Source organism: Atractosteus spatula, chromosome 7, assembly GCF_055471065.1.
Source record: "Atractosteus spatula isolate fAtrSpa1 chromosome 7, fAtrSpa1.hap1, whole genome shotgun sequence".
Taxonomy (NCBI): Eukaryota; Metazoa; Chordata; class Actinopteri; order Semionotiformes; family Lepisosteidae; genus Atractosteus; species Atractosteus spatula.
In genome coordinates this window covers 6401352-6424264 of record NC_142712.1, presented here as the reverse complement: position 1 = coordinate 6424264, position 22913 = coordinate 6401352, and the positions used below count along the sequence as shown (strand labels likewise).

Below are 22913 nucleotides of genomic sequence, written 5' to 3'. Positions count from 1 at the left end.
GGATCCCTGCAGGATGGTCATAAGAGGTCGGATGTTATTAGGAAACAGGAGGGCAGTAGAGCAGGGACCAGATTATGACTTGGAACTGTACATGGGATTCTCAAGAAAGAGCAGTAACAGCGATTCAATTAAAGCCGAAATTAAAAATGCATGCAAAGCTTTGTACTTCATGACAATCTACCCGGAATTTAAGAGATCAAAAATTGAAATGTAATGCTCTTTGACTGCATAAAAAATGCAGCCTGATTTATTTATATTCCCTGGACAATACAGATTACTGGTTTTAACAAAAGGTTATGTTATAAATTTGTATGAGATGCAGTTACTAGCTTTGTGCTTACGCAGCTAGGAATACATACAAATCACACAGAATTCCTTTCATGAAAATTAATTAAAATCGTGCAGATTAATATTTAGAAAAACAAAATCCACACCGCAGAAGTCTTATTTAAATATGTATGCACGCATTTACAGATTCTCCTTAATTAAATGCAAATGCAATGCTCTGAATCCCAGCAGCAGGCAGTGTATTAATAAGAGCATTTCGGCAGTGGCAGACGGCCTGCTTGTGCGAGAGCACCTGGAAGTGTGGCGCGAACCTGTCATGTTTGCAGCTGCCTCTTCCAGACACCTCACACATTCCGCCTCGGTCCTGGTGGAAGAGATTCCCACAGCTTCGCACTTCCCACTGCGTAGCTGAAAACCTTTGTTCTAGAAATCACGGTGCGCTTAGTTCATTTACACTGCGCTCGTCGAGGACGCAAGGTTAACTCGGGTGAGGCAGTCTTTAATCTGTTCTTGTTCATTACCTTGAAGCAATTCTTTCCATAAAAGATGCTGTATAGTATTGTAACGCAACGGGGGCTCAGGCGGGCGCCCTTGCCGCATCTGGTCGGCCCCATCCCGACTGGAGGCTCGAACCCGGGACTTCCGCGTCTCTCTGCAGCGACCTAGCCCCGTGAGCTAAAGAGAGATCTCTCTACAGCCCAGTAGCTGTAGTCCTGCTATCACAGGGAAGGGCGGTGACGTCACCTGCTCTGGTACGCCGGCTCTTACACAGTACCTGTCGGCCGTAAGCGTTACAATATGTTTTTCTTTCCATTTAGGCTGCAATGCTTTAGGCCATCTCAATCCTTCTTATAGGGACATTCTTTTGGCTCTTATTCACGACAGGGGATGTCAGCTTCACCACATACAGGGTAATTAAACGAGACATTCACAGAGGCAGACTACTGGACAGAGTTTGTTCTTTCAGCCCATTTATCAACTGCTTAATTAAACCCATTATTGGCTAATTAGTCAGTCTGACGCTGACATTTACAAATCCAGAGGGACTGGGACTCCACTTATATAGGAAAAAAAAAGTTTAATTATATATCTGAGCATTAAACACTGTTCAAGAACTGCAGCAAACAGTTATTTTCTTAATTGCTAAAATCTACTATTTCCAATTCAAATAATCCATTTTGGAACTGTTTGAGGGAGGGAGAACATGACACTGACAGCTGTGCCAACATTCGGATCAAAACTGTAAAGTACTTTAACAACCTTAGGAAGCAACAAGCAATTAAGTCAGTACCAAAAACACATATTAATCATTAACTTAGACGTGATCATTTCACACCAACTAGTTATCACAAGCCGATACCCGTCACCCTCAGAAACACCTTTGAATCGCTCCATCATAGCCCAAAAGACACAAGCTTCTCCGTTTCTGAAGTACGCTCAAAACCGATAACAATAAGCACAAAGGTTTTACACAGGGCTGTGGAATACACGCTGGCTTTGTTAAAGAAATGGCTCTTTGAGATCCTCATGACAACTAGCAAGCAGAAACTGTATCAAGCTAGATAATCTGAACGGCCTCTTCTGTGAAGTAACTGCATCATATCAAACCCAAATTAAAAAAAGAGCACTTTGCTGTGCATGTTTCAAACCAACAGCCATTCGGTCTTCAATTCAGCGGACGGTTAACTGGCACCCCAGGCAAGTGGGAATGTTCCTCATCGGTCCTGAGCAACAACAATTTGGAAGCAGCTTTTAAAAAGCCTTAATATTTTTTTCATTTCTATTCTCTCACCGCCAACACTGAGCGCGAGACAATGCGGGGCAAAATGTCCAAACTGTTTTTTTTTTCGCCGTTTCAGTTTACCATCTCCTCCAAACCCAGATGTGTGGGAGCAAGAGAGGCATTCCTCCACAGTCACTCTGGCTGGGAAATTAAAATCGGGGCCGCGAAGAGAAAGCGCTTCTATTTCCAAACCCGCTAACAGACAGAAGCGTGAAGTGTTTTGCTCCTATGCCTGCTCCAGCACGTGGGTGCATGACAACACTATACTGCACAAAGCCGCCTTCCCTCAGCTGAAACTCCACCTGCAGTACAGGCCCACACCAGGAAGTTTCTCAATAGGCTGAGCTGTCTGAGTTCTTAGGAAATATTAACCTCAAGCCTTATCAAGCTTTGGGTTTACTGAAAACACTGATAATCTACCACAGTATGGAGGCCATTAGCACTTTCTACCCCACTTCTGGCTTGTCTTCTAAATGGGGCTCATTGAGATAAAGCAGCTTGAGATCCTACGGCTTGAAGGAAGAAACGTGAGTTTTTCTCTTCATCTTGACCCGTCTTCCTCATTGTGGGGAAGCACAGGTGTATCTAATTAAGCTGACGGCAGAGCCCGACGTGTCTTACTCTAGAAGCCGGATCCGTAACCCTGTCTCGTCAAAACGAGAACGCCAAACACTTGCATTCATGACACATGTGAGCGGGTTCAAAAACACACCCTTGGATGCTGGAGATCAATAGCAAACTCATTACTGAGCCAGACCAGTTAGAACACAGCGACTCTCTCTTCCCCTTCTTGTCTGCAGACTGCTAGCATGGCATGCTTCACATCTTCAGAGCAGCCAGCTACCATCCTTCATCGAGATCAAACGTTATCCTCACGAAAAAGCCTGCTGAGATGAAAACCTTAACATCTGGGCTTCAATTTTTCATTCGACTTTTTTATTTTGTTTGAAAGCAAGACACATACCATACATCATGGCACAATACCAGAGATCTTCAAACTGCTTTCCTGGTCCCAGGAAGCCGTGATGCAGTTAAGCTTACAGGTCCCCTGAAATCTTCCCTATTTTCCCCCCAGATATTAGGAACACTTGGAAGTTGGCGGTCAATTAAACAAGTAATTTTATTTGGTTAATGGAACTGGTTGAAGGGTAATCAGATATCTTTTGTTCCACGTGTTCTCTCAGTAATTTAATATCATAAGCTGATCACATTTCAAGTGTTCCAGGTCTTTAAAAAAAAACTGAAGATTCAGCGGTGACCTTCAGACCCTGTAACACCATGGTTCACCGAGGTTAGTGAAGATGAAAACAGACATCGCAAGAGCTGCATACCTTGAATGCCTTTGAAAAGAAAAAGAAAACCAGAAATTCCATTGCAAAACAAATGCTGTTAAGTATTGTGTGGGGCTACAGAATTGAACTGAGAACAACCAGAATGTCTAATACTAGTTCTGAACTGAAAAGAGCTTTTTCTATAAACAACCACGAACCCCAAGCCTTACAGCAGCTAAGAGGGACGTGCAAAAGGACTATGACATTTTGTAGCTCAACTAGACAAGCCAAGCTGGGAAAAACAAAGCAGTGGGTCCATCAAGTTGCGTCCCTCTTGTCCTTCATAACGAAGCCAGCTATTGTCTTAAATGTTAAGGTCCTGTAGTCAAATGACAACTCTAGCCTCCCCAATATTCAAAGTCTGTTTGTATTAGGAGTCATAACTGAGACTGGGACAACTTAACGTCCTGATGAGTTTACAATGGTGAAGTCACATGGCTGACCTTGGCATGATAAGGCTGAAAGATAAAAGCTGGGCTGATGAAACAGGGAAGCAAGAACAGTACAACCAGTCCAGATGATAAAACACTGATTGATATGCATACGGAGTGTCTGGCCAGACAGGGTCCGGAATCACTCTCCAGCCTGCAAGCATGGTGTAGACTGCTAGCAGCCTAGAGCACAGAAATTCCTCTGGGATTATTTTCATACCTCCACTGCAGGAGGCCACACCACACTCTGAACGGGTTTAACAAGCACCCCCCTCCAATGCACACAGACAGCTACTGCTTGGAGATATTTTTGCTTTTCGATTTGCAAACAAAATGAAGAAAAGGTGAAGACCCCCTGTGGCAGTTACAGCCCTGCTGGAGGAAAGGCGAATAAAAACGGCACATTACACCATGCTGCTCTGGGGTGATGAAACATTTACAAGGTCCCAGCAAATAAATATGCATGCTCGGTGTCCCCCATCACGAGACTGTGGAGGACAGAAAGACGCCACTGACTGTAATCGGAACTCCCCCGCCTCCCTCTCTCTTTTGTTTGAAGTGCTTGGGCCAGAGTCTGGTGGAATATCTGAAAGCGCACTGCTCCAATATAATACTGAAACGTCAGATTTAAATACCAGACCAAACAAGCACATGTGGCTGAGAAAATCATAAAATCATTGACCCAAGGATAGCAGACGGCTGGATACTACCTACTGGAAAGCGAGTCCTGTTCAACGGCTCAAGAGTTAACAGCCCTTCCTCTCCCATTTCACAACACATCTCCACTGTCCTGCACAGACATTTCCAGCCGTAAGGACAATAACCCATTATCACACGCAGTAGTGCTCAAATCCCTATTCCTAAACAGTTTCCTAGCGTTTGCTTCCTGGTAATTCATAAGGCCAAGGGAGGGAGTGAATGATTATTCAGGTAACATTAGATTTCTCCTTTGGCTGCTGTGTGAAATACAGTCCGGCACTATGCAGCTTGTGTAATCTAGTCTGACACCATGTGTGTGTGCGTGCACACACACAGTGGAATAAAGCCCTCCCTGTGACAGGTCCCGAGAAAAAGCTCCTCTTTGTTGTAGGCTTGTCCTGATAAGCACCTGTAAGGCAATGCTAAATAGGACAGATCCCCGTGAGAACATCCACATACATCAGTAACACAGCACGCTAGCGGCTTAATATTATACTGTTCTGGTTTTATTAAAGGAAGCTGGAACACAGAGCAGCAACTGATATATTGTACTGCTCCACGACTCGGCTCATTCTTCCCCTTACAGCTGCACTCAGCATTATTTGAACTGATGGAGGTGCCCACATGCTGACAGGTGGCTTGGTTCTTGTCTGTCTGAGCAGATGCGGCAACCTTGAATAGATTCATGATGCACACCGACAGCTGGATAAATGCTGAAACCCCGCTCAGAACCGGCGAGGGCTGCTTTGAGCAGCACTCGCAGAGAAGAACTTGTGCAAAACTGGAGCCGAGCGTCTCAGATGGGGAAACTGATGAACAGCAAAAAGGCAGTACCTCGTCTCTGCCCAACCCTGGCAGAGAACCAGGACTGGAGAGCTCAGGTACAACACGCAGTGCTGCCTCACATTTTCTAACTGGGCAGCTGGGGAAATTCTCTTAAAAGACTTCCTATCCTGCAGGACATTAACATATCTGAGGCACAAGACAATTGGGTGTGTTCCAGAAGAGGACACTGTCATTCCAGGAAACAGAAAACTGCACGTCTACAGTCGTATGTGAGGGTAACCACACATTTCCCAAATGGGTATTGTTGCTTGGCAACCTTTAAAGTATCGTATTGCCACCACAGGGCTTACACTGAGGAAATAAAAGGAATTCATTAAAACATTGAATAGAGGAGATAAAATTGGCTCAATTGGTTACCCATATTGTTAAAGCCCCTCAGGTCCTCTAACGGCAGATAACTGTTTATGCAGTACAGACATGAATTATTATGATTGTAAGAGCACTGAGAAGCTCCTAAGGCACGACCCATTACCAATCATGTCTTATCATCAGGAGCTGTTCTGGAAATTAAAGGACTTGGTCTCCAGCTCATGCAGTTTGTTTTCTCTTCAGCTTACTAAAACAAGGTTTGCTGTCTCATCTAGCACTGGAAAAAAAAATCAAGGCTTTCTAAATTTATCCCAGAAATGCCAATTATGACCTTGTACTGAAACCAGTGCTTTTATCTTCCTTTTGTATCCGTCTGCAGAGGTCCTCTTTTTTTGGCAAGATCATCATCATTATTTTATAGGTGGAAATAATTTTGCGCTACACAGTACCCAAAACTAATTTTAGGTCAAAGCTCCTTTAATTTGAATTATAAGGAAGTATTTTTTTTTATTTCCTGTGCCACAATAGTGATCACACAAAACCCACACAAGCCAATGCAGAACTGAGAAGTCCATCATGGCTCAAAGACTCATGTCCAGACAGCCGGTTCATAAATATTAAGGTGTCTGATTGCGTAGGTTTAGTCTAAACTTGGTAAATTACAGACTGAAGTCTAGGTTTCATACATCTCAGATATTTTATACATGTTCCTCTAGATGCACATCTAATTGACAGCAATCTACAGTGATATGGATTACAAATTGGCCTCTAAAATAGCTTGTTTTATATCGTAAGATTTATCACTGACACCCTGCTATCAGACTCGTTATTATGGTCTTCACTCTGATTTATTGACCCTCTATAAACTAGACAGAAGCTTTACTAGTTTAAATTAATCTTTGATCAAACAAACTAACTGCGGTTATCTGCACCACCATCCAACTTAAGACAATCTCTGAAGAACTACTTGCAGTTGCAGTATAATGCCGCAGCCAGTGTCTGGAACAATGTGCAGAGTGAGCTGAAAGTGTTCTGTTTAATAAGAGCTTTTCTGCCCAACACTTGCACTTGTTAGCAGGGCCACACCCTGCTTTGTTATTTACATCTTATTTATTGCTCTCTTCCACTGCTTTTTTGCAAATCTTTAAGCCAGGTCGTCTTTATAAATGTGAATTAATTCTCAACAGACTCATGTGACTCAATAAACTGAAGGATTATTACCCAATAGACCCACCTTCTGTATGGTTATAGGCCTTTGATGGCAGTCATTATATTATTAAAGTCTTCTGCAATCCAGACTGAAGTGACAGTTTGGCTTCTCACAGACTGGGGCCAAACATCCTGCTTATGCTAAGCAGTCACACCACAAGGGGTTAATTCAGTCCAGGGGAAGGTTCAAACTGCTGTGTCCATTTTAAATACCCTCGGCAACCCTGGACAGGGGTCTGTCTCTTTTCAACCGGTATCCTAGCAACCAACCCCTGATGGGGCACACAATGTGGACAGCATTAGGCTTATCAGGTAACACCATCAACCCGCCCCCTGGGGTCTGCTCAGTGTTACCAGCTTAGCACTGCTCAGGCAAAAGGAAAGACTGGGTGTCAAATTCACAGCAGGAAGTAAGGTTCCAATGGAGGGGTTAAAAAAACCACATGGTCACCATATAAAAACAAAGATACCAATCATGCTGGCCAGCATAAGAGTGAGATGGTAAAAGATGCCACAGGGCAATGCAGAGGCGTTCTGAAGCAACACCTATCATATAACATAATACATGATATAATGTACAAGACTGGGTCTTTGCCCTGACTTTTTGACATGAGGGATTTGAGTACTCCTCTATAAATTACCAGACAGGTCTCGGCAAATCTTTTCCATTTGCAATACTCTAGAATTAGTGTGAGGGCTTGGAGGGCACTACTTATCCTTTTGTCCAGTGGTAAGCTATTTCTGCTTAAAAGCGACTGAACTGCGAAACGGCAACAGCTCTTCAGCAAACCAGGCACAGCTCTGTATCGCACTCTATCTTTCCCAGCAGTTTCCAGAAAAGCACATGTACCCACTGTTTAAAGCGGTCCCAGGCCCTCTTACTTACTGGAGATCTTGGATACCTTGAAGAGGCATTCCAATACACAAGGAATTTTCAAGAATACATTGGACAAAAACAAGAACCACAAACCTCTGTTATATCCTAAGTATAACCTTGAAGAATAGTTCCCATATTCTGAGAACCAAACACTACTAATGAGCTACATTTTTGTGAAATGATGGAGGTTGGTATTGTGTTCCTCCCAGCAGTTATGTAAAATCGACACTGTAACCTTGTCAGTTAACAGCGCTGTGCTTGAGTTTATTTAAAAATGAAGAACCCTGTGGGCTATTTTCACTCCAGAATCCAATTTTGAGTTTTGTGTGCTGAATGTTCCAAAGACACCATTTTTCCATCTTGAAAATATTCACAGGCTGTATGCTATTCCATCCGTCTCTGTGCAGGAAAATCTGGTTCAGAATTCAGCTGCTAGAATCCTGACTAGATCACATGCATGTGATAAGATCACTCCTGTCTAGGAAGCTTTGCACTGGCTTCCTGTCAGGAAAGATTGTGGCAATCTTTCCATTTAATTCAAAACCCTATGTGATATAGCCCCTCAGCTTCAAGTTGAAATATGATCCACTTTCTTCCCTCCATTTGACAATCATCCAGTTGATTCTGGTTTATTGGGTCTTCCCAGCATATCTCTACACTCTGGAGGTGACTATGTATTTGCAGATAACTATCACAGGATATTTCAGATATCTGTGATCACACAGTAGCATTTACCATTACTGTAACACTCTTCTATCAGATTTCTCATACATGCTTACAGATACATGGTTATAAGATACCTAATTATGGATGTTTCCTTTAAAGAAAAAGTTGAACAAGATCAGGTTCTAGTCCCTACTGAAAACCAAACCAAAATCGGTTTGGCCAAATGGTCTCTTAATTTTTATCCCCTTTTATGGTCTTGTGATTTTCACCAAGTGAAGGACAAACTGTGCTGCTCAGGCCAAATACTGATTATGGAACTGAAATAGAACACAACCAAAATGCTAAGTTCTAGCACTTTTCTTAGCAGGGAGTTCTGCACCGTCTAAAACTGCATTTTAGACAGCAGTTACACGAGACTGTCGAAAAAAGCAATTCAAACATTTTGACCAGGCATGCCTCCCGTCTTGTATGTGGTATTTTTCCTGCTTGTCGGGGAGTTTCGGCGTGTCTAAACCACGGGAGATGAGCTTTAGAAAACACTGTGTGGCTTTCCGTAATTCTAGTTCAGGAGATAAAACATTTCAATCAGGCATCTACTTAAACCACTGACTGCACTGCAAATAGCCTCTCCCCAGTCAACAAAATAAATGGTGTTATACCAAGCAGATGCACAGGAGCAATGGAAGAGAAAATGCAAGAACAAGAGAAAATGTAGCCGTCTCAACTATAACTGTACTCATTAGCCCGTATAGTGTTTTTGAATCAGTTAAAAATATCAAAGCTTACAGCACATGCAGATACAACAGATTTTTTTTTCTTTTAGGCTATACAGCATTTAGCAAAAGCGGTAGCAGTTATTTTCACAAAGGCCACTCGGAAACGATCTGCAAGAGCTTTGGACTTGCAATCTAGGGTGTCATTCGGAGGAAAGCCTGTGCAAAATATTAATAAGGAAAATCGAGAGGTTGGTGTCAATATTTAAAGCTATCTAGCATTCAGGAGCCCTGGCATTATAACTCTTAAACTTGCATGGGTAAGTCTGAATGAGGAGACATTCTCCCCTCCCCCTTATCGACATCATCTACGGCACAATAATCACACATCCTATGTTATCTGGGATTTTGCGGAGCTCAGGAAGTGGGTTAGCTCTCAAAGAAGAGCCCCCCAAAGTCTCATTGTAATGGAAATGAGATCCGATGCACAAACTCGGAACAGCACAATGGGCGATCTATTGTTTGGGTGGCAGTGCTGGTAAACAATACCAGCCACATTCCACTGTATTATCCTTTGACTACAGTCACTGTACCCTTCCAACAGCTCACGACAGAATGCAGAAACACTCAACTGTAAGCAAGAAAGCATCATCATTCAGGAGTTTATGATTAACCACCCAACCAGAAAGCCATTGTCCAACCCACCATGTCTCCACTCCCATTTCCCTTTATGCACAACCTTTGAGGCTCAGATTGTGCAATACCAGGCAGCACAGCACTGCAGTTTCAGTGTGGCACAGGCAGGAGGGACGGGCAAGTTTCAGTGCAGGAACAGGCTCCTTTTATGGCTGTCATCACAGCTGACACGAAACCCAACAACGAACTTCTACAAGCCGTCAACAAATGATCTGATTGTTGACCCGCTGTTGCTGTTATCGCTCCAATGGGGGAAGTGACAGTTTTATTTTTAAAGCCGATCAATAAAAAAAAACACCAGCATGCTCATCTCCGTATCTAAAGCCACAACCAAGAGCAAACTGGCCGTAAAGCCCAACTGAACTGTTGCAATAGTGAAACAGGTCAGGGTCCATTAGTACAGTTAAAAGGTTATCCTGCACAATCACCGCTGAGCTGAATAACCCCCCTTTTGTTTGTAACTGGTCATAAATCCTTATCCTCCGGGGCTGTGCCAGTTGGATGGGAAGCTGGGCGCTTTGCTCAAACAGTGCTGGAGAGTGGGTGGGTATTACTTCGTGGAATACAGACATAGTATTCCTCAGCTGGAAATACAACGCCTTACTGCGTACAAGACCGCATTACACTCTTTTCACAGCTTCAGCGAAGAGCAGGAAACCTTTGAAGACCCTCACCATCCACCAGTGGCTCTTTTCCTGGATCGGCAGTTATCAGAAACCTTGCTTTAAAAGCCAAACACCCAAAAATCACTAAACCCCCCCACTTCAGACAGGAAGGTGAATCACAGAATTTCTCTGATGGAGGTCCGCAAAGCTGAAGGCAGCCAAGAAACAAAGCAGGGTGGCTCCTTTTGACCAAAGACTGCTACACAAGGACATAAAATCAGATTTTGAACATTTTACACACGACTTGAAGTATCAGTTTCGCGTAGAGCCACAGGGCTGTTTTTTTTAAAACATCACTGATGGCTGTATTTACGAATGCTGTTTTTTTAGGGTGGTGTTCATTCTGGTGATTCTGAACTGCATTATTAAGGCGTGAGCGATAAAAAAAACACAGTGGAGCTGCGGTTTGGATTATTTCAACCTCCAAGGCTACCAAAACACAAAATCATGCTTCTTAATTTCCGTGCCAGACAGGCAGAGGCGAGAAACGCCACATTTCCCCCTGCCCAGCACCGTACAGCAGCGCGTTTATCAGTAAATTAACATTCATTAGCATCTCAAAGTCTTCCTTCGTTTCCCAGAACATTAACATTTTTTTTTCCGCAGTGAGAAAAACAACAGGACCCGCGGCGGATACAAGACGCCTCGACCAAATCCTCAATTAAACAAGTTTCAATATTAAATTTCTCTGACGGTTGCTGCTTTCAAGATACAGTTAACCCAACTTCTGAACCGAGGTCTTAACAGCAGTGGATAAAGTCCACGGGTTTTGTGAAGTGTCGACTGCCAATGGCAGATGGCAGACAATGTCACGACAAAACAGTACTTTTGAAGCCGGGGGAGGTTTTAGAGATCAATCCTGGCAGATCTCCCCCTCCATTGTTCTCGACGTTAATTCCGAAACGCAGCTAATCGCTAATTAATATTTAGAGCCAGATTATCGAATCTAAATTAGGCCGTCTGTATTTTCCATAAAGAAACGCGGTGTAATTTCAGCAAAAAGGCGTTATTATAAGGCACGGCATTATTATCATTGCCATAAACAAAAAAAAACTCCACTAAACTGTTATTTTCACGCTTCACACGGGAAACAAACGGGTCCAAGCCGGCACGACTGGAAATTTCACACTTTAAACTTTTCAGAAAACGGACGGGAGCCTCAACCTTTTCACCCAGCCGCCTTTGACACCAACACCAACACGGGCGAAAAAGAGACGGGAGTTGGGGTGTGGGTTTCGTCTTTCCCTCGCTACACCCCCCCATGTGTCGTCCCTCCAACGGGACTTGTATAGCGGATTCCTTAGCAAAGAAAAGAGGGGTTTTTTTTTGTTTTGTTCAATACAGCCCTGGCGGTAGTTTAGTTTCGGACGCCGGCGCGGCCCGGACCCGGACCCGCTCCGACCCTTTGTTTCCAGGGGGGCGACTTGTTGCTACGAGACCGCGCGCGCGGCGGCGGCACGAGAGCCGGCGGCACTCCAAAGGGTTTGGGGGGGGGGAGCGCGGGGCAGCCGTGCAGCGACTGAGTAGCAACGGTAGTGACGATAATCGTGATTATTTTAAATGCCGCATCCCCAGGCGTCGGAAGAGCGGAGCCCCCCCCCCCCACCCTTTGAGACTTTTCCCTCGTCCTCTCCCGACACGCTGCGGTGTTTCCACCACTTGCTGCTGAAACAAAGGGGAGCAGGAGGAGGAAGAATAATTTCCCCCACAGCGTCGACCTCGTTAACTTAACTACTAACCAGCGGCAATTTTTGAGGATGGGAGCTGTAGTTGGTGGGATTAGAACATCGAATTTAAGTCTGAGTGTAAAACTGTAACCCCCCTTTATTCGCAAAAAAAAAAGCTTAAAGAACCACTCAATCACATATTGTAACTTTTTTTTTCCCACCCAAATGTTTCTTTTTTTCCTATAATAAACACAAGACAAGAAAGCGCGTTTCAGTAAAACGTCTATAAATACAACCTATTTGTTTCACCCCCCCCCCAACTCGAACACGAAACTTTTTTTAAAAAAAAAACAAATCTTACGCCATTTAAGACCAGGTCTGCTACTCGCCCACTTTGTCAACAGTAAAGTTGTGAGGGGGGGGGGGGGGGAGAGAGAGAGGGAGAAAGAGAAAAAAAAATAAAAGAAACTCACCTGGGAACAACACTCCTAAGATAAAAAGACAAGACAATCCCGAGAAAGCCATTCTCCGCCGTTAAACCGGTGCCCAGAATACAGATTTCTTCCCAGAGCGGAGCGAACACAAACTTGCCGGCTGTGCGCCTCGCTGGCTCTCCGGTCTGTAGCATCAGCAGCGCTGCTCCTCGCGATCCCAGCCCGAGCAGGTGGATTGGAGCCGCAACACGTAACTTCCGGGAGCAAGGTACCGTCCGCGGGCTGCAGACGCCCCCTGCTGGCGGACTTGCGGCACTGCCACCACCATCCGAGATCATAATCTCAAGCCAATCCAGTATTGTTGGGAACAAGTCATAGGTTTATTCCATGCTGGGGGGGGGGGGGAAAGAAGAAAGAAAACACAACGTTTCGGCCGTGGAGCCTTCTTCAGTACTGTTTGGGTTGGGTTGGGGGGGGAGGAGCAGAGAAATGCTGCTCTTCAGAGTCCTTTCCGCTTCTACAGATTTCCCGAGAAGACGAAATAGCGTGGTGTCTACCACGGGGGATGGGGGTGAGATCCTAATACACACAGCGGTGTTCGAGCGGGTAGCTGCGTCAGAACAAGGAAAGGTTCATTCCATGCCGAAGAGAGAAGAAAAAGAAACGCAACGTTTCGGTCGAAGACACCCCGGAGAAGGCTCCGCAGCCGAAACGTTGTGTTTATTTCTCTTCTCTCTTCGGCATGGAATAAACCTGTACTTGTTCCTAATACACATATATATGTACTTTTCAAAAAGGTCAGAAGGTTCAGAAGCTTTCAAAACCCCAACTGATTTACCAAACACGGGCAGAATTAAAGGCGCCTCTGTGGCGGACCTAGAGTACTAGCAAGAGGACTGGCAGAAAGTCTCTGCACGGCGGTGTGCGCGATCTCTCGCTCCGATTGCAGAAGCTCGTATGCTTGGGGAAGTGTTTGAGATGATGTCTGCCGGGTGCAGTAGTCCGTGTCGCTCTAGCCAGGTAAACGTGATGCTGAGACAACGCGGACTGACGGGACTGGCCGAAGGAAACGGGTCTTCCTGGCTGAAGTTAGGGTTGAAAGACCCGTGTTTCACGTCTGTAATACTTAGAATAAACAGCTGCAGTTGTCAAAGACAGACCCCCGGAGGCCAGGTCACAATTCACAACCACAGCACACCTTGGTTCCGCATAAAAAAAGTCAATTCACGGTGCTGTAATACTTGTATTTCCACGACACTTGACAAATGTGCCTGTTATATGATGGATAACAGAAAACAATTTCAAAGATGCAAAGAAGAAATAAAGGACTTTCGGTGTATAAAAACTTCTGCCTGCAACAGCCTCTTCCTGGATTTTCATGGAGACCTGGGCAATTAAAAGACGCTCCTGAAGGCGGCGCTGTTTACTTTCCTGCTCGACTTGCACCTCCTTCCGTGTCGACCAGGTGGCGATAACACTTCTCGGGCGCCATCCTCGGTTGACAGTAAGGTGTATCCGTTTTCTGAGCGTCTTTTATCCTTTATTTTTAGTAGTACGAGTATTAATACCACGGGAGCGTGAGAACTTAGGAGGCTCATCTAAACCACACTACCACGTCGCCCAAATTCACATCAAAATTCTTAAACGAGCGGTCTCTCCAAATCCTCTGCGATTAAGTCATTCGTCTTTTATTTTCCATTAGTCCAATACAACAGTGGGGATCTGTTTTTTTTCTTCTTCATTTATTAACGAACACATGCAACAGGGCGAGAGGTGTTTTGGCTGATGGGGAGAAAGGTAAAAACACAACAAAGTGTTTTAGAAAATAAGCCATTTGAAACATATATAGATATAATATCGGTCAGCCTCGCGTTGTGAGTGCACTTGTGTTGGCCTTTGCCGTCATTAAGCTTGATAAAACAAAGTTTAAGGTCTAGTTGTTTTTTTTAGTGGTCAAAACAGCGAACTGCAGCAAAGACAAACGCTTGTATTCGAATCTCGTTCTCTGCAGTGAACCGCCATTTACATGCAAACTGTTCGGGACATACATTTAGTCAGTTTCAATAAACCAAGTCATGCTAGTTTTCTGACAAAACTCTTTATCGTAAAAGTTTTTTTGTGTTTTCCCCCCGGTAAAACTACGAAGCGCGGCGGTGCTGTTTATCCGGGCTGGACAGGAGCGCTGAAGCAGAAACGACTGGATTCATTAGTACAGTCTTCGGCTCGGGTCTCTTCTTCTTTCCTCTCGGCGGTCGGCGTTATCTCATCAGTCGGAATGACATTTAAAGAACCAACACAACACAACACAACACAACACACAACACAACAGGAGGAGTCACGCCACGCCACGCCGTCCCTCAGTTGGCGAACAGCAGAAAGCCGCTGAAGGTGGTGTCGTCGTCCTCGTCGGCGAAGAGCCCGTTGAAGTACTCGCCCCCCACCACCTGCAGCCACACCCTGTCTCCCGCGTCCAGGGCGAGCACCGCGCCCCCCGCCGCCTGGTCCTCGCTGCTCTGGTACTTGTCCGCGGTGTGGAGGACCCGCGCGCCGTTCTGCACCAGCGCCACCTTCACGTTGCGGGAGTACACGGTGATGTGGTAGGTGAAGAAGTAGGCGCCCGCCACCCTGCAGGTGAACCGGCCCGTGACGGGGTCGTAGTCGCCCTGCTGGTTGTAGAGGATCTTGTCGAAGCGGATGGGCGCGTGGGCCGGGGGCAGCTTGGTGGCCTCCGTCAGGCCCACGGAGAAGGCGCTCTTCTGGAGCTCCGGCGTGGCGCCGGTGTCCCCCTTCTCCCCCGCGTCCCCCTTCTCCCCCTTCTGGCCGGGGTACCCCACGCTGCCCTTCGGGCCCGCCGGGCCCTCCTCCCCCTTGGGGCCGGGTTGCCCCGTGTGGCCCAGGGGGCCGCGGAAGCCGGTTTCCCCCTGAGGCCCCGTCAGCCCCTGCTGCCCCTCGGGGCCCTGGGGCCCCACGTCGCCCTTCACCCCCTGTGGGCCCAGCAGCCCCAGCTCTCCTTTCTGCCCCTTGTCCCCGGCAGGGCCCTGGACCCCCTGGGGGCCCAGCTTCCCCGGAAAGCCCCTCTCTCCCGGTTCCCCTCGCCGGCCCTTCACTCCTGCGGCCGCGGGAGCGCCTGAGAATTAAACAGCACAGCAGGAGGGTCACACCTGGCTCCACAAACACATTGGCTTGGCTCTTCAGTGAAAAACAATCACCTGGCAACTGGCTCAGGACTCACAAATGTCTTATTACACATTACCCATGTCTTATTACATGTTATTACATATTGCCTACATCTTATTTCATTATACACGTCTTATTACATATTACCTATGTCTTATTACTCAATCCCGTTGTAATTGTACTGTATGTTATTTTACGCTGACTGGTCTGCTCTTTGCTTAACAGCAGGAGTCTCTGGCCCTGGGGAGCCCTGTTAAAGTGCAATTAGATAACCGTTAAATCAGTAATTAAAAAAAAAAAGACCTGGAACAATTTCACAGTGATCAATTAAGCTGGTAATTCATTACAGTTAGCAGTTTAGAGGCCATTTCAGCTCACTGTTCCCTTAATTGAACAGATCATTTGCTCAGTTGACAGCCTGTGTTCCCGGTCTGTATAAAGAGCTGATTTAGGGTGATCTGTAAAAATGACTAGCTGACCTAGAGAACACCAGGGGTGGAGACCCCTGCTTCGGAGCAGCGATATGAACATTGAAACACGCTTTGCCCTCATTCAGGCATTAGAGCACGAGCACTAGACTCCAGCTGGACACTCGTGCGTCACAGCCAAAGGGAAGAGGTGTACAGGCGATTCCACATGAGCCACTAAGTACAGAGCCTTCCAGGTGCTCCCAGGAGACGTGACACCCCTTACCTGGCTCCCCCTTGTCTCCCTTCGGGCCGTCCTGTCCTGAGGGGCCGCAGGTGCCCAGCTCACCTGTCCCGTAGAGAAACACCTTTTCACCATCAAATCATTCCAACCTTTCTTCATCATTTAACACTTGAAAATGAACAGCTAAAAGTAAATGTATTCCTCCACCCCGCCATACTACTGTGAGAACCCACGGAAAAGAACAAAAACAACTCTGGTGTTCTAAATGTACTGACTTTGTTTTATTGTTTATTTAGAAACGTTGGACATTTCAACAAGCGTACAGGTGCCATTCACAAAGCCCCCTCAATCAAAAAGTAATCAAAATCATTCACAAAGTTCCTCCTCACTGGAACAGGTGTAAATCTCCGTTATTCACTCTCTCCAGAACAAGACATCTCAGAGTACTGGCAGTGTCAGGATGCTCATTATGAAAATAATATCCTAGGTTCGGGAACAGAACATTCCCCTAGTACCTCCTTTCCAACATGCCACCTTTACTGACTTGGCTTCATTGCCAAAATGCTCAAGCTTTTTCATTGTCATTATTGAGCGTTCCACAGCAATGTTTTCAAGTTTGTAAGCCTCATCCTAACTGGTGCTGCAGTGGAACAGTGCTTTGTTCTCTGGGCAGTGGACAGTGGCAGCCTCGGCAAACTGCTCTGGATCAAAGAGAATACATTCATAACCCAGCCTCCTCCTCCAGGAGACTGAAGATAAGTTCGTTCGCATCATTTGTTTTATGTTAAAAAAAAAAAACTTTGAGTTTTGGTTTGATTTCCCTGTGTGCGTCTGTTGACCAGGCAGACATAATACCTGGATCCCCCTTGTCTCCTTTGCTGCCATCACGCCCATCTCTTCCGGGCGCCCCGTTATGCCCGGGGTTTCCGGGAATACCGGGGTGCCCGGACGGACAGCCGTCTCTCCCCGTGACGTCACCAGCAGCGACCAGAACCGCGAGCAGGAGAAGGGCGGCGCTCAGTTTGCGCGTCGGGATTGGCGCCGCGGTCTGGGGGAGGAAAGGTACACAGCGGTCCTTACTCATGCAGCGAGGTCAAGACCCAGTCGACTAGAAAAGAACAGCTCTGTCCATCATCACTTTGTAGTAAAATAAAGCCTTAATGATTTATGAAGAGGTTATATTACAATGGGAATTGATTCTTTGTAAAACAGATGGTTCAAAATGGCTTAATAGCCTCAGTTTGTTTCAAGAAAGGTGTTCTTTGTAAAAAAAAAAAGACAAGGAATAACCTGGTTTCAACCACTACTACTCAAAACCTTTTTGATATATAAAAATGGAGTCGCCTGGCCGTCTTCTAAGTCAAGGTGCTGAGCTTCACAGAAATGTTTACACTGTTCTACAAATCTGCTGTGCTGTAAAAACACAACTATTCTTTTATAAACGACACAGTGCATATAATATAATCATAAGTAATTTTCTAAAAAAAATAATACTAACCATTGTGCAGGTACTCCTCAACCAGGCTGTGGAGAAATCCAAGACAATGAGAACCTACACAGGTTTTAAAATGGAAGGAGACCTCTTGCCATAGCATTTTATACAGTCTGGTTGCAGCTGTGAGTTAGTCATTTGTTATGAATGTCCTGTAAAACCCATTAAGAAACAGTCTGTGTGTTATGTGTAAGCAATGGTCAAACCAGGCCATATTGCAACAGTTCTGTTAGTTAGAGGAGGCCAGAGTCCACCACACTGCAGAACCTGAGACCTCACCCTTCCCATCTACTCAATACAAGACGGTCTCGATGAGCAGTTCCCAGCCCTGGTCCTGGAGGAGTGCCGTGTCTTCTGGTTTTTTCCCTGCAGTCAAGTTCGTCCTCACGGGCTGATTGATTTCACTTTTCGATTTGTGGTATATTTCACAATTTGCTTTCAGTTTTTAAAGGGGTTTGTAACTGGAATGAACCCTGGAACTATTTCCCAAGTTTCAGACCTGGCCTCATTTAGGTGTGTTACCTGACATGTACTGTAACTAACTGAACCTCTGCAGAAGGGGAAAAAAAAGGAGTTTCTGATAGTGTTATTCCCACCCGTATCGACTAATAAGAGCTTTTAAATAGAAGTAACAGCCAGCAAGTCAAGGAGAGTCTGTGTGCTGAAGGTGTTGGGGGAAAAAATATCCTGAAGTCGGGTATTTTTACATTTGAATATAGTTTGACACTGTACTATACTAAGGACTGATCGAAGAAACGAGTTAAACAAAAGTCTAAACAAATGAGCAGATCAACAAACTCATCATCATCACTGGAGATGTGCAGCTCTGGACATAACCAAGTGTTATAAACTGGACTGCAAACAGGTGTTATATTTTCTACACAGACTAGATTCACAGAAAGCATTAACAGAGCGTCGTCTAAAGATTAAGAAAACGTTCAGTGCATTAGAAATAAACAACTTCTGTCACCTGATAGAGCTGCATTATGTTCTATAATAACTGCACCGAAGTCCTGATACTGTTGGACAACTAGGCCAGATTATTTCTCACCTTTCGCAGTGAAACCAAGTCCAATATTTAACAGGCTAGTGCAGTGGTAAATCAATGAATTACCTGACTTTCTGGCAGCTGCTTCTGTAATTGTAGATATATGTGCAAAAGGAAACACTGCAGCCAGTCATTGCAGGCTTTGCACCCTTAGATCCCATGGCATCATGTTGGTGAAATTAAGCAGGTTCTGCTGAAAAGCTATTTAAAATCACTGTATACGTGTACTTGTTTGCTTTTTTTTGTTAATCGAAAATATGAAGGGCAGCACAGTGGTGCCTCACAGCTCTGGGGCCCTGGGTTCAATTCCACGTGCTCTGTGTGGAGTTCTGACTGGGTCTGCATGGGTTTCCAGTGGGTGCTCCCGTTTCCTCCCAGTCCAAAGACATGCTGGTAGGTTCATTGACTTCTGGGAAAACTGGCCCTTGGTGTGAGAATGTGCGTCTCTGGCTAACCCCCCCCGTGACCCTGAATCAGAAAAAAAGTTAGAAAATGGACTGGATAATTGAATACGTTTAACATAAGGAACTTTGTTCTAAGAGGCACATTTTACATTTAATGAGTACAAAAGCCCAGAAAGACTGTTTCACCAAAAAAAAAGGCTTCTTCATCAGAGCTTGTGGGCTGAACCAGCTTAATTTCTCAGGTGGTCTGTGAGATTCATAAGAAATAACACCTGAAAAACAACACTACAAAACAATCACTATGGACATAAAGTTACTTAAATATTAGAAAGAGCAAGCCTGGAGATGTACTTGTTGCCAATTTCTACAATACAAAAAAACCACCTTACTCCACGATTTTGTTTGTGAATTAATTTAATAAGGACGTAATAAAAAAAAAACATCTGGACGGTTAATTTTTCATACAATAAAAAAAGACCATTCTTGTGGTACATTGAAAATGAACATCCTGGTACAGGGATTACCGAATTTAACCACACAGAAATTAGGAAACAGGTTTCCTTAGTTGTGTCTTAACACTTTCCATACAGACGTTTTTAGGCATAACAGAACGCACGAATGTGAAACGAGAGTGAATGCTTAGCACGACTCTGGAATGTAACTGTTATACACAGAAGTCATGGAGGTAAAAACTCATAAAATAAGAGGCACCTGACTTTTTGTTATAGATATTGCTCTGCAGAGCTGTCAGTAACAAATCCAACACATTGCAACAAACAAAGCCCATCAACTGGCATTCAGCTTCATGTAGGCATTCAACACCAGAAACAAAAGCTTTTATTTTTTGGATTTAAATACATAAGGACACATGCTGGTAAAAGAGTTTATAGAGATAATGAGGGTGCTATCCTCAGCCATCTCTTAGGCTACAGTAGGTGTGCTTATGTTGAGCTAGAGACATCTACCCCTCCTCAGGGAAGTCATTGTACTCTTAACTCCAAATGCTTCCCAAATCCAGTTCCGAAAGCTAATATCCTCATGAGAACTTTTGACAGTTTTCAGCTGAATGCCAAGCTAACCCCTCTCAAAATGTATCGTTCCTTTGTTATACCTGAAGAGATAGTCTGTTTTTTTGTCCCCAACATATACAAACTATGCATTTTTTTTCTAAGAAATGCATAATTTCACTTAAGATGATTGCATTTAAAGGTGCTATAAAAGATAGTTTCTGACCGAGTACCAGTGATCCACAGGTATTAATATGCAACTAAAATGTTATATTGAAGCAGCTATGCTGAGGTTGCCTGCAGTTGGGTTAAACAATGTTTAACTGCATTAAGGCACAGAGCTCCTGAGGAGAAAAGCAACACCAAACGGGAGAGTGTAGGGATTCTGAAGACAGTAGTAACACACTGGTTGAAACTGGAATAATGGCCACAGACAGCCAAACACAATTTGACCAGACTGCGTTTGGGTACAGCACTCGGAAAGAGACTGCATGCCATCGTCACATCGTTAATCCAAGCTCAGACCATCTCTGGTCTGGCAAGGATTTGTTCAAATAATCCTGTGCAAAGACCAGAGACACCTGAAAAAGATACCGTCACTCGCCGTTATTCAATCAAATAAATTTGTGAATGAGAAAAACTATTCAAGAAATAAAATACACTCGCATACTCGGGACAGCTCTAGAATTTATTCTTATGCCTAAAAATGTGCTCCAAGATTATATTTCTGACTTAAATAAAGACTACCAGTCTCCAGTAAAATGCATCAGGAACCAAACTATGTTTGATAGATATTGTGCACACCCTCTAAACTCACAGTTTGAAATGCCTACTAACATTTAAAAAGGATCCAGCCTTAAAGGAGATGTAACGTCGGAGAAAATATATTTCTACACGTTGCTTAATTCAACTTGTGCATATTCTTATTTCGATATACAAATTCCAGCGGTATATACTGTACGGTCGGAACAAAAGGCGCACTTCTGCAGGGTTTTTTTTTGTTGGTTCCTTCTCGACCAGCAAAATCAAAATACTTCCTGTCCGTCCGTGCTCCACGTGACCTCCCTCTGCTTTCCTGGCTCTGTGCCTCCGGGTGAGAGGGGCGGGCAAGGGTCACCTGTGGGGGCCGCGCTCGGTCCGCCAGGCCGGCTGCAGGTCCGCCAGCCGCCACCAGGGGGCCCACTCACTTCTTGAACGGGGTGAGCCGTGTGAAACTGTGCCAGAACGGCGAAGGCTTCGGCTTGGGCTCCGCCAGGGAGAAGACCTTCTGCTGCGGAATGCTGGCGGGCAAGGCGAGGTGCCGCTGATGGAGTGGGTGCAGGGACTGGTGTGGAGGGGGTGCGGGGCACCCGTTGTAGGCCATGCCTTAAAGGAAGAAGACACGCAGACTCCTGTCAATCCGCAGAGCCCTTAACCTTAACAACGGTGCGACAACATGCGAGGCAGTACAAGGGAAAGCGCATCACACCTGCCTACAGTCCTGGCCAACAGTGAGGGAGTCCTGTGAAGGTCATTTACAGGGCTGCTGCCCGGAGAGATCAGCCGTGCCCAGGGGAGCTCTGGACAGCCCACACTGCTGCAGAGCTCTGGTGTACCCTGTCTCTTCTGGTGCACGCTTCGCAACAGCTGGACTCCTTAGAGGCCCTTCTTCAGAGGGCTCCTAATACTCACCCAGAGGTACCCCCCGGGAGAAACTGGTTTATCAAGCAGGACATCTAGTCTCCTCACAGACCATAAGGCTTCCCCGGCTGGAGTCACTGCTGGACACCACCGGTCACTCAGCACGTCGGGGCACCTCCCTGCCCAGGCTGCCCCACCCAGAGCGATCTCAGTCTCACTGGAGAGGAAGCACTAACCCCAGCTGTCAGCACCAGCGCCAGGAGCTACAGGGGGTTCCCTTTCCAGAACGGACAGGTGTCTCCTCCAAACCTGGGAGTCTGGAGACTAATGCCTTTCCCCTGTAAGTGCAGTGCTTCTGACTTAACTAAGCTCAAGTTCAATACTTCACTGCCTTGACAACTCGTTGCATGGAATGTGGTCTGGTGAGCTCATACAATTAAAGACATACAATACAGATACACAACAAAGCCAATAACAGAATGCATATCCGCCCAACAGATCTTTCCACACCATCCTCAACACACACCAGTAATAAAATAAAAAAAACAGTGAGAGACAGAATAACATTGAGCTGTGCAAAGTTGACAAAATTGAGTTGCATCTCACAGCCTCTGGGTAGGTGCCATTACAGAACCTAGTAGCCCTTGTCTTGGTAGACCTAAGTCACCCAGCGTGGGGGGGGGGAGGAAATTAAATTTGGTGAACTTGAACTATTCCAGCCGTACTGGTATTTCTGTTAACATAATTCCTTTTATGAAGCACGCATGTTATAAAACCAGGCTGCGCATATTCTGCATGTGTACAAATACTTGCTTTGTGCTACAACAGTTATTTTGCAACAAACATCTTATGCTACATGTGCTAAAAATAGCCACAAGAGGGAGGTGTGGCATCTCAAGT

The 22913-nt window shown here is 45.3% G+C and overlaps 3 protein-coding genes across 6 annotated transcripts in view; all 3 read right to left on the bottom strand.

Moving 5' to 3' along the window:
• Positions 1–12845, bottom strand: part of cxadr (CXADR cell adhesion molecule) — a 47592-nt gene extending 34747 nt beyond the window's left edge. The window contains exon 1 of one of the 2 annotated variants that reach the window (XM_088920120.1): positions 12654–12845. In XM_088920120.1, the coding sequence (XP_088776246.1) occupies positions 12654–12705 (52 nt within the window). In that variant the 5' untranslated portion in view covers positions 12706–12845. The remainder of the gene's footprint in view (positions 1–12653) is intronic. The other variant, XM_088920121.1, reaches the window with a different exon arrangement.
• Positions 12846–14971: 2126 nt separating this feature from the next.
• On the bottom strand, positions 14972–17975 carry c1qtnf9 (C1q and TNF related 9). Its single transcript, XM_088921877.1, has 4 exons — positions 17941–17975; positions 17298–17490; positions 16485–16547; positions 14972–15741 (listed from the first exon to the last, which is right to left on the bottom strand). The coding sequence occupies exons 1-4, from the start codon at positions 17941–17943 to the stop codon at positions 14972–14974; spliced, it is 1029 nt and encodes a 342-aa protein (XP_088778003.1). The 5' UTR covers positions 17944–17975.
• Positions 17976–19782: 1807 nt separating this feature from the next.
• Positions 19783–22913, bottom strand: part of spata13 (spermatogenesis associated 13) — a 39637-nt gene continuing 36506 nt past the window's right edge. For all 3 annotated transcript variants that reach the window (XM_088921845.1, XM_088921847.1, XM_088921846.1), the window contains one exon: positions 19783–21758. In XM_088921845.1, the coding sequence (XP_088777971.1) occupies positions 21577–21758 (182 nt within the window). In that variant the 3' untranslated portion in view covers positions 19783–21576. The remainder of the gene's footprint in view (positions 21759–22913) is intronic.